The 12,231-nt window shown below is 44.9% G+C and overlaps 1 protein-coding gene across 4 annotated transcripts in view; it reads left to right on the top strand.

Moving 5' to 3' along the window:
- The window catches only part of TSPAN16 (tetraspanin 16), a 42,397-nt gene that overhangs the window by 16,803 nt on the left and 13,363 nt on the right, over positions 1-12,231 (top strand). For 2 of the 4 annotated variants that reach the window (XM_079959793.1, XM_079959792.1), the window contains one exon: positions 11,009-11,075. In XM_079959793.1, the coding sequence (XP_079815919.1) occupies positions 11,019-11,075 (57 nt within the window). In that variant the 5' untranslated portion in view covers positions 11,009-11,018. Of the gene's footprint in view, positions 1-10,951; positions 11,076-12,231 lie in introns of all 4 variants that reach the window. The other 2 variants (XM_079959790.1, XM_079959791.1) reach the window with 1 other exon arrangement.

Below are 12,231 nucleotides of genomic sequence, written 5' to 3' on the forward strand. Positions count from 1 at the left end.
AAGCCGTGATGCGAGGTTTCCTAATTCAACAAAATTCCATTAAGAGGAAGCAACAAAATGAAAAGAAGGAAAAAATTTTAGAAAAAATAAAAGAAGGAGAGAAGAAGTTGAGGTCTAAACCAAAGTCTCATGAGATTTTGAGAGAAATAAAGTTTCATCAGATGCAATACATGGAACTTATGAACCAACAAATAGAATGGAAGATAAAGCAAATGAGACAAAAAACTTTTGAGTCAGCGGATAAATGTGGGAAACTTCTGTCATGGCAATTGAAAAAAAGGCAGAAAATGAACACGGTAACAAGTTTAGAAATGGATGGAAAGATTATCCACAAACCCAATGAGATCAACAATTGTTTTCAAAGCTTTTTTAAGAAATTGTATGCACAAGGGCCAACTAACGAGCAAGAAATAGAAGAATTCATTAGAAAATACGGCTTACCAAAAATCTCAGAACAAAGTAAAAGGATCTTAAATGAGGAAATAACAGAACAAGAAATAGAGGGTGCCATTCAAAATATGAAATTGGGAAAATCACCAGGACCAGATGGCCTGACGGCCAAATACTACAAATTGCTGAAAGAATGGCTGATACAACCATTGAAGGAAGTTTGCAATGAAATTTTAAAGGGGAAAAAGGCACCTGAATCGTGGAAAGAGGCTTTCATCTCACTTATACCGAAAACAGAGACTGAGAAGAACCAAGTTAAAAACTACCGCCCTATATCTTTACTTAATGTGGATTACAAAATTTTTGCAGACATTTTGGCAAAAAGATTGAAAAGAGTGTTGGCAGATGAGATTCATAAGGACCAAACAGGCTTTCTCCCAGGTAGACATATGTCAGACAATGTGAGGAACATTATAGACATTTTGGAGCTGCTGGATGTGGACATTAATAGGAAAGCAGTTTTGATTTTTGTGGATGCGGAGAAAGCCTTTGACAACATTTGTTGGACTTTTATGAAAAAGAATCTCCAAGGGATGGGGGTAGGACAAGGTTTTGAAAACGGTATAGGTGCAATATACTCTCAACAAAAGGCCAAATTAATTGTAAATAACGTGGTAACAGAAGAAATACCTATAGAAAAAGGTACACGACAGGGCTGCCCAATATCTCCTTTGCTTTTTATATCGGTCCTGGAGGTTTTGTTAAACATGATCAGAAAGGACCAGTTGGTTAAAGGAGTCCAGGTCGGAGTTAGACATTATAAATTAAGAGCATTTGCAGATGACCTAGTATTGACTTTGCAACAGCCAGACACTAGTACTAAAAGAGTATTAGAATTAATTGAAACATTTGGTCGAGTAGCAGGTTTTAAATTGAATAGACAAAAAACGAAAGTGTTGGAAAAAAATTTAACAATGGAAGAAAGAGAGAGTTTCCAGAATGAAACAGGTTTGGAAATTACAAAAAGGGTAAAATACCTGGGGGTAAACTTAACATCCAAGAATGTGAATTTATTTAAGGATAATTATGAAAAATGTTGGTCAGAAGTTAAAAAGGATTTGGAAATATGGTCAAGGCTGAAACTTTCCTTGTTAGGCCGAATTGCTACCATTAAGATGAATGTATTGCCTAGAATGCTGTTTTTATTCCAGACGCTGCAGATTGTGGATAAGATGGATTGTTTCAAGAAGTGGCAGAAAGATATATCAAAATTTGTCTGGCAGGGCAAAAAGCCCAGAATTAAATTTAAGATTTTAACTGATGCAAAGGATAGAGGGGGGTTTGCCCTGCCGGACTTAAGACTCTACTATGAATCAGCAGCTTTCTGCTGGTTGAAACACTGGCTACTTCTTGAGAATACTGATATTTTGGATCTGGAAGGGTATGACAATAGTTTTGGTTGGCATGCATATTTATGGTACGACAAGGTAAAGGTGTACAAAAGTTTTAAAAACCATATTGTAAGGAAAGCATTGTATAATGTTTGGATTAGATACAAAGATTTGTTGGAAAGCAAAACCCCTAGGTGGGTGTCACCGATGGAAGCTAGGGAAGTAAAAAAGCTTAATATGGATTCTAAATGGCCAAAATATCATGAGATTATAGAATACGATGGGGAAAGGGTGAAACTTCAGAGTTATGAGAAACTAAAACCTAAGGTTCGAGATTGGTTGCATTACCATCAGATAAATGAGACGTTTAAACAGGACAGGAAAATAGGATTTCAGAAAGAGAAGTCAAAATTAGAAACAGAATTGTTGGAACCCAATACTAAGAATTTATCAAGAATGTATAACTTGCTGTTAAAATGGAATACACAGGATGAAACGGTGAAATCAGCTATGATTAAATGGGCACAAGACATAGGTCATGATATTATGTTTGCTGACTGGGAACAGTTATGGACCACCGGTATTAAATTTACTGCATGTAATGCTTTAAAAGAAAATATTATGAAAATGATCTACCGGTGGTACATGACCCCAGTCAAGCTTGCAAAAATTTATCATTTGCCTAATAATAAGTGTTGGAAATGTAATGAGACTGAAGGCACTTTCTACCACCTTTGGTGGACCTGCCCAAAGGTTAAAGCTTTCTGGGAAATGATCTATAATGAAATTAAGAAGGTTCTTAAGTGGACTTTTCCTAAGAAACCAGAGGCTTTCCTCTTGGGTATGGTGGGCCAAGTGGTGTTAAGGAAGGATAGGACATTCTTTATGTATGCCACTACAGCAGCAAGAATTCTACTGGCAAAGTATTGGAAGACGCAAGAACTACCTACTCTGGAAGAATGGCAAACAAAGGTGATTGACTTTATGGGACTGGCTGAGATGACGGGCAGAATCCGGGACCAGGGGAAAGAGACAGTGGAAGAGGACTGGAAGAACTTCAAGATATATCTTAAAAATAATTGTAAAATTGAGGAATGTTAAGATGTCAGGGGGTAAGAAGTAAAGAATTGCAGCAGTAAACAAAAAAACTTAAGAAATATTTTTGAAAAAGAACTAAGACAATGGACTTAAGGGTTGCTAAAGAATTTTAAACAAGGATGCAGGGATTGGGAGGTATGGGGAAGTCAAAGTATGAACCGATGATTATGAAGTAATACTGTGTTACATTGTTCTTCATTTTATGTGTGGAAAATTAATAAAAATTATTATAAAAAAAAAAAAAGACAGTTCCTTTTTAAGTTTTCCAATGGAGCTGTGCTCCAAGCTCTTACACAGATAACAAACTAGGAACTAGGAACTATAATCTTGTCCCATAGATTCTATTAGGTTCATATGAGCCAACTTCTAGAGGCCAAGGGGTCTTCAGCCCCTCCAAAAATATTTGAGGGTGCTGCCTCCCCCCAAAGTTTATGGGCATTGCCATTCACCAGCCACCACTGAAAAGCACCCAGGGGTCCAGTAGGGAGGGCTATGAATGATGGCATAGCTGCGATGGGCCAGTGAAGGACACTTCTAAACCACTGGGCCCTCAGCTAGTGCCCAGTCTGGTCCTGACCGGATTGCATGCCTTATCACTGAGTCATCCCATATAGACCCAATATAACAAGGAGCAGATATGTAATTCTCTCAGTAGCAGTTTCAAGGGTTGACATTTGTGTGGGTTTAGTGAGGTGTTTTAAGAGTCCATCAAGGGACTGCAAGTTAGGGGAATGTTAAGTCAGGGGAAGGGAAGGCTGGGTCAGAGTCTGTGGGAATAGTTCATATGCAGGCCAAGGAGTCAAAGTTGGAGAACAGTAGTTTTGACAACTAGCAGTGGTAGCCCCCAAAATCTCCTAGGCTAGGGGTGAGGAAGCTCTGCCCCAAATGCAGCCCCCGAAGCCTGCCTGTCTTGCCCAGGGACTCCCCAAATCATGCTCCCATACCAGCTGGACCCACTCTTCCCAGGCCACACCCCACTGACCCTGATTCACACCTTCCTGTTGTGATGTGGCTATTTTGTGGTGCCTCTAAATGCTCTTAAAACCTTTTTAAATACGTTTGAATTTTGTCTTTCTTTGCATTGTTATTACCACTTTGCTGTTTGCTGCTCTGGGCTCCTTTGGGAGCGTGGGAGGGTTAGAAATGTAATTAATAAAATGCTATAAAATAATGCATAGTTCCACTCCAAGAGACCCTGCAGAGAACCCTGGGAAAGGACGCTTCCTTTGTCAGGCCTCCAAGCCAGGCACCCAGTTGAGGCTTTTGCTTCTTGTTCTGCAGGATGCATCAAGTGTGCTCAGCAGCGAAGGCTCCTGGTGGAGATTCCTCTGAGAAACCAAAGCCAGGCACTTCCGAGAAAAGAACAGTTGCTGCTGTGCTGCTAAGCAACAGCTTCGGCTTGTCTTCAGCAACAAGGAAAACAAGGGCCCAAGCTGAGCAACAAAAGGACGCTGGCAAAATGGCCCAGCAAAGCAGCAAATGCTGCTGTTGCCAGCAGTCTGGTGGCAAGCTGTCCACACCTTCTTGGAGACCTCAATCCAGAACCAACACATTCCATGTCTGGATTTAGGTACAGCCACTGCAGCCTTGACTGAGGGGGTCTTACGCTGAGGTCCAGCGCCGAGGGCCTTCTGGCGGTTCCCTCATTGCGAGAAGCAAAGCTACAGGGAACCAGGCAGAGGGCCTTCTTGGTAGTGGCGCCCGCTATGTGGAACACCCTTCCAGCAGATGTCTTTTTTTAAAAAAAATGATATTTATTCAACTTTTCAAAAATACAAAAACATTAAAACAACAGAGTAAAAAAAACAAAGACAAAAAGAAAAAAGGCAGAAAGAAGAAAAAAAGAAAAAAGTATATAAATTCAAAATTACTTCATTTCATTATCTTGTGTCTTAAACCTCCTCATACCTCCCTTTTTGTATTCCAATTTAGTCATTATTTCAGCAAATTCTTCCCATATTTGTAAAAAATAATTTATCTTAACAATCTATCTTAATTTATCAATATTATCTTAACTTTATCTTTACCTTCCGAACCATAAACTTTAAAATTTAGAATTTAAATTTATATTTATACTTAATACCTTCAAGTCTTTCTGCTAAAGCCAGTTATTTCCTTTCCGGCACAATCTATTATTTCATTAATATTACTCAGAAATAGCAAGATATATAAAAGAAAGTTATCTTCTAGTTTTATCCATCGTCCCTTTCTTCCTGGTTTCCGGTTGTGTCCGTCCTTTCTTCGCTTTAGGTCTTAACCTTCAGTCCGGTGTTCTAATGTCTGAGGCTCTCAAGTCACTTCCATGCCCCCTCTGTTGACTTTCTTGATCCTGATTATAGTACAACGCTTCCTTGTCCCTTGTTGAAGTCTTTCGTGGTTTCTTCCCTTTCTCATTGGGGAGTGGATCTCTGGGGAGTTCCATACAGTCATAGTCTCCATTTTCATTTGTCAGGTTGTTCCATTCCCCCCAGTTCCACTCCCCATTGCTGATTTTGTAATCCAAACAAAAGTTGCTCCAAAAATACTTGTCCTCTTGTTTCACAGTCCGACTAGAGTTAGGAATTTCCTTAACTTCAAAAGTTTGCAGACACCCTTTAAGTTCAATGATGTTAGATCTCTCATTTTGTAACTTTTGGGGTATAATAACAATCTCTTCCATCTTCCACTGCCCTTGGATTTGCCTTAAGTCAGTTTCCTGAATTGGTTGTTGTAGAGTTTCTCTCTCTTCTTCTCCTGTCAACTCATACTTCCTAGCTACAGCAGCCATGACATCCAGTTTTTCATCCACCAAGTTCATGTCCTCCTGCAGCTGCTGTAGCATAGCATCCACTTTGCCAAGGGCAGAAAGTAAAATCTCCTTCCCGCTCATTTCTAGTCAAGGTCAAGTATCTGGTCTCACGCTGATTCTCACAGCTGTTATGTCTCTTTGTGAACTACAACAAAGAAACTAACAAACTCCCTCTAGAGGGCACAGCTTCTGTTTAACCTCCATCTTTAAAATGTAGCAAACAAAGGAGAATTCACTTTCAATTTTCTAGTACTTTGTTTCCTTACAAAAAGCAAAAGCAGAGGGCAACATTAAAGTCAATTTGTTTCTCTTTTATTTCTATCTGTCCAAATCCGTTTTCTTCAAAGAATCTGTCCTGACGTCCCGTCCCCAGGTTAGGGGCAATGGGAATTTATATTCCTTAACTTTCTCTCTGCAGGCTTAGGTAATCAAAATTCTTTTACCCCCTTTCCTCCTGCTGTCAAGGGGGTTTTGATGGTCATAGGTGCAGGAAATTTCAATCTTAAATTCAAATTCAAGGCTATTTAGTTTGTACGATCTTTGCTTCAGTCTGTTTACAAAAAAGCGGGAGGCAGACTTCCTGTTTAGACCTTCCCGCTTCGTGCCTAATTCAGAAAGAATTTTCCCTTGGTCAAATCCTCTGTTTTTACTCACGGGTACTTGTTTAGAGTCCAAATGTCAATCAGGAAAAAGTCAGCGCTCTCCGACGATGGCTATGCAGCTTCCCTCCGTGGAAATAGCAATTGGTACGCTGCACCGCACTGCTCACCCCACTTTGCTCCGGAGCCCCGAAAAGGGGTTTCCTCGTGAGTAGGGGAGGCGCTCTTGGTGCTCTGCTGAACCCCACGTCCCCAGGCTTCTCCGCCTGAGGTTTCTAGCAGGTCCCCATCCTCGCCGCGGTGGGAAGACCCAAATTCCACGGAGCCTGTTCCTCCGGTCGGAGGAACTCCACCATTCGCCGATGGCGCCAACCTGGAAGTCCTCCACCCTTCCAGCAGATGTCAAAGCGATAAACAACTACCTGACATTCAGAAGACATCTATTAAGGCAGCCCTGTTCAGGGAAGTTTTAACGTGTGATATTTTAGTGTATATTTGGTTTCTATGGAAGCCGTCCAGAGTGGCTGGGGAGGCCCAGCCAGATGGACGGGGTATAAATAATACATTATTAGTAGTAGTAGTAGTAGTAGTATTACCATTCAGAAATCTTCCGAGGAAGATATGGGGAGCTTGACACATGTGAGGGCTAGAACTTAGCTGTTTGCCTTGCTTTCAGAGTTGCTGTGCAATAAGCATGTAGGAGGGGACGCGGGTGGCGCTGTGGGTTAAACCACAGAGCCTAGGGCTTGCCGATCAGAAGGACGGCGGTTCGAATCCCCGCAACGGGGTGAGCTCCCATTGCTCGGTTCCAGCTCCTGCCAACCTAGCAATTCAAAAGCACGTCAAAGTGCAAGTAGATAAATAGGTACCGCTCCGGTGGGAAGGTAAACAGCGTTTCTTTGCACTGCTCTGGTTCACCAGAAGTGGCTTAGTCATGCTGGCCACATAACCTGGAAGCTGTACGCTGGCTCCCTCGGCCAATAAAGCGAGATAAGTGCCGCAACCCCAGAGTCAGTCAGGACTGGACCTAATGGTCAGGGGTCCCTTTACCTTTACCTTTAAGTATGTAGGAGGTCAATACGTGATAACTAATCTGATGTGTGCAGACAGCTACACAGGCACTTGGTATAACGTCCCTGGCTCTGAAATGGTTTGTAGCAGGTTGGAAATCCCAGGGAAGGGATACCAAATGAATACAGGTGTGGCAAGACATGGTCAAAAGGAAAAGGGAGGCCTTGACAAACTTACTGGGGAGTGGCTATAGCAGTGATGTCACTTGACCAACTTTTCAGTGACAAAAAGTAAAAAAAAGTAAATGGCCCCTAGATGATTACATTCTGTCAAAGGCGACTATGGGGTTGCGGCGCTCATCTCACTTTCAGGCTGAGGGAGCTGGCGTTTGCCCACAGACAGCTTTCCGGGTCATGTGGCCAGCATGACTAAACTGCTTCTGGTGCAACGGAACCAGACATGCTTTCAAACTGCTACGTTGGCAGGAGCTGGGACAGAGCAACAGGAGTTTACCCCATCGTGGGGATTTGAACCACCAACCTTCTGATCGGCAAGCCCAAGAGGCTCAGTGTGGTGTAGTGGTTAAGAGCGGTAGTCTCGTAATCTGAGGAACCGGGTTCGCGTCTCCGCTCCTCCACATACAGCTGCTGGGTGACCTTGGGCCAGTCACACTTCTTTGAAGTCTCTCAGCCCCACTCACCTCACAGAGTGTTTGTTGTGGGGGAGGAAGGGAAAGGAGAACGTTAGCCACTTTGAGACTCCTGAAGGGGAGTGAAAGGCGGGATATCAAATCCAAACTCCTCCTCCTCCTCCTCTTCTTCTTCTTCTTCTTCTTCTTCTTCTTCTTCTTCTTCTTCAGTGGTTTAGACCACAGCACCACCCGCATAGCCAACTTTCTAGTTCCCACCACAGAGTGGCTGAAATCCTGTCTGATTGGTAACTGGGCACATCTGTCCTCTGCTACCAACTTTGCAGACGAAAACATAACTCATCAAGATTGGGTCAGCCCGACGTGCTATGCGTCTTAGTTGTAGTCACAACATTGTGATACTGGAGACTCAGCAGTGTGTGTGTGTGTGTGTCCCCAAACAGCATTGCTTGCTGGTGTGGAAGGTTTGTTCCCATGTTCATTCCCATCAAGGGCCTTTCCTGCCGCTTGTGTCTTTGCTCAGTGGATGATGTGGTTGCAACCCCTTTTGCTGAGTGATTTAATAATAATAATAATAATAATAATAATAATAATAATAATAAGTTATTATTTATACCCCGCCCATCTGGCTGGGTTTCCCCAGCCACTCTGGGTGGCTTTCAACATAATATTAAAATACAATAATCTATTAAACACTAAAAGCTTCCCTAAACAGGGCTGCCTTCAGAGGTCTTCTAAAAGTCTGGTAGTTATTTTTCTCTTTGACATCTGGTGGGAGGGTGTTCCACAGGGCGGGTGCCACTACTGAGGAGGCCCTCTGCCTGGTTCCCTGTAACTTGGCTTTTCGCAGTGAGGGAACCACCAGAAGGCCATCGGCGCTGGACCTCAATGTCCGGGCAGAATGATGGGGGTGGAGACACTCCTTCTATTTCTAACTGCTAGCAATATTCAATTTTGCCACCTGTCAGAGCTGCCTCCAGGTCCCAGCTCACAGAGGACCAACGCTAGGCTGTAGTTATGTACAAAAGTCTTTATTGCAATTCAGTTTCCATTTTAAAGCCGCAGCGTGCAGCTCTACGTCTCGACCTTAGACCGGCGAAGTCCCGTCTGAGTCTCCTCCCCTTCCACACCAGTTTAAGACTCTCGCTTTGCTCCACCTCTTCCTAAGTTCCTTTCTCCTCTGGGCCCTCCTGCCCGCTAGGGTCTCATCCTTCCTGGACTCCTCTGACGCTGACCCTGACGATTCTTGCCCCTCCTTCCGGCGGGCTTTAGGACCTGGTTCCCTATCCGGGCTACCTTCTGTGCCGCTCGCCTGTACCTTTGAACTTGGCGCGCGCGCCCAGCCTGCAACTTTCCTCTTGACCGTTAACTCGCTCTCCGATGGAGGCGTGGTCAACCCTGACTCATCTTCTCTCGCTGGTGGTGCATATGTGGGCTCTGACACCTGGGACTCCTCCCCCCCACTACGCTCTGGTGGGGAAGCTGGTCCTGATTTCCAACTGCTGCTCTGGGAGTCCCCGCTGGCCCCTTGCTTCTGGGGTGTCCCCCTTGGGTCGCCCCTTGCCCTGCCCATCGGCGCCCCCTTCTGTGAATCTTCCGATTCGCTGGAGAGGCTCATGGAATCTATCGGGCTGCTGTCATATTCTCCTACGCTGCCCTCGGATTGCTCCCCCTCGCTTTCCATCTCCTCTCCTCCCTGCGCTCCCGCTGAGTCCCTGACACCACCACTAATACTTTTCTTTATCCTGTATCCGTCCTTCCCTGCAAGGGTGCCAATTTGAATAAAATATGGGGGGGGGGGGGCTAGGCAAGCCCTGCACCACATCATTGATTACATGATGTGGTGCACACACACCATTTGAATGGCAATGCCCATCAACTGGGGGGGGGAATCCCCTCAAATATTTTATGGGGGACCCCCTCAGCCCCTAGGCATATGCTTCCCCTTGAACTTGAGTGTCAAGTTCAGATTTAATTATAATTGTCAAATTGGATTCAGAGAATTGCTTTGGAATACTGATTAGCATTACAAATGCCAAGCTGTGGATCCCTCAAAATAAATTGCAGATTCACAACTAGCGGGTGCTCAGCTAAGCAGCTGCCTCTGAAAACTCTTCATGAGCAGAACACCACAGGGCTGGCTGATGCTTCACCCTGCTGGTTTTTAAATTTTATTTTAAGTAACCACGTGGCAAAATAAAAGAAACATTAAATGTTGGATCCTCTCTTGGCCATCATGCCAATGGCAAATATCAGGTGAGGTCTATGCAGCAGATTGGAACTCCGTTGCGATTTCACTATGAAACAACTGCAGTGACAATCTCAGGACTGTAGTCAATGGCTAAGCATGGGATTTGCTTATTCTCTTGGCTTCATCCCTTTCAGCATCCTGAAAGAATTGCCTTAGAAGGAAGCTGCAATTAACCCAGCAAGCACATGTATGGGCAGCTAACCTAGTGGTGGGCAGCTTAGCAGCTTAGGGACTCAACCTTTCCCCCACTGCACTCCTGGAGAAGAAAGGGTCAAAGTGAGCAGATAGGAAGGAAAACAAATGCTCAAGAAGAGGGAACACCCACTCTCACTAGTAAGTGCTGTTGTTTCTCACCTCGCTCCAAATTTCATGCAGTAGGAGGGTGAAGATGGAGAATGGTTGCTTGATTTGCAAGCAAGCAATGGAAGATGTTGGGTTGGGGTCAGGGGTGCTAACTTGAATAAAATAGGGGGGCAGGTAAGCCCAACCCTGCACAATCAATCACATTTCACAGCTCATGCACACCATTTGAATGGCAATGCCACTTGAATGGCAATCAACTTTAGCCCCCCCCCCCCCCGCTCAGTCAAATATTTTATGGGGGCGGGATCTCAGCTTCTAGGAGTTGGCTCCTATGGTGGGGGTGGAATGAGTAGTTAACCTTCCAAAACCTATTCCTATCCAAAGCCAGTAGAAGTAGTTGCTGCTGACCTAGCCAAAGCCAGCATTACTTACCTGTGCAAATGTCAGCTCTTCTGTGGTCTCTTCACCTAGATGACAAACTCAGGACTGGTCAATGGCTAAGCAATGGCTTCATCTCTGCTGCTACAGGTGCAGAAAGATGGTTTGCTTCTCCCTTCTGAAGGTGATGATGTTTGTATTCAACGGCATAATATTTGTGAGTATGCAAGGTGGATGGTGAGTATGCAAGGTGGATGGGATGCGGGTGGCGCTGTGGGTTAAATCACAGAACCTAGGACTTGCCAATCAGAAAGTCAGCGGTTCGAATCCCCGTGACGGGGTGAGCTCCCGTTGCTCGGTCCCTGCTCCTGCCAACCTAGCAGTTCGAAAGCACGTCAAAGTGCAAGTAGATAAATAGGTAGCACTCCAGCGGGAAGGTAAACGGCGTTTTTGTGCACTGCTCTGGTTCTCCGGAAGCGGCTTAGTCATGCTGGCCACATGACCCAGAAGCTGTATGCCGGCTCCCTTGGCCAATAAAGCAAGATGAGCGCCGCAACCCCAGAGTCGGTCACGACTGGAGCTAATGGTCAGGGGTCCCTTTACCTTTACCTTAAGGTGGATGGTAGCCCAGGATGGCACGGCGGGGTGGGCCAAGCAGTGGAACAAATTCATAAACATTCCATGATTTTTTAAGGGCACAGCTAAATGTTGCAAAAGGGACGCGGGTGGCGCTGTGGGTTAAACCACTGAGCCTAGGGCTTGCCGGTCAAAAGGTCGGCGGTTCGAATCCCTGTGACAGGGTGAGCTCCCGTTGCTTGGTCCCAGCTCCTGCCAACCTAGCAGTTCAAAAGCACCTCAAAGTGCAAGTAGATAAATAGGTATCGCTCCAGCGGGAAGGTAAACGGCGTTTCCGTGTGCTGCTCTGGTTCGCCAGAAGCGGCTTAGTCATGCTGGCCACATGACCCGGAAGCTGTACGCTGGCTCCCTCAGCCAATAAAGCGAGATGAGCGCCGCAACCCCAGAGTCAGTCACGACTGGACCTGATGGTAAGGGGTCCCTTTACCTTTACCTTTAAATGTTGCAAAGACAAAACCACACGATTCCATTCAACTGCATATGTCTTTTATAATGGGGCATTCACTGGGGAGAAATAGTGATAGGAAGGAATGCAAATGCACCCCCAGGCTTATTGTATTGTCTTCCGCACCCCCTCAACTGGACACAAAGGCCAAGAGAAAAAGGCAAACTGTGTGGGAAACATAGGTAGGGAAATTTGCCTGGGAGAATTGGCCAGTGGAAAAATGGTTGAGCCCCCTCTCCTACCTGCAGAACTTTCCCTGCAGATGTCCAAAGCCCTGTATTTACTGGCATAC

Source organism: Podarcis cretensis (genome assembly GCF_951804945.1).
Source record: "Podarcis cretensis genome assembly, chromosome: 17".
Taxonomy (NCBI): domain Eukaryota; kingdom Metazoa; phylum Chordata; class Lepidosauria; order Squamata; family Lacertidae; genus Podarcis; species Podarcis cretensis.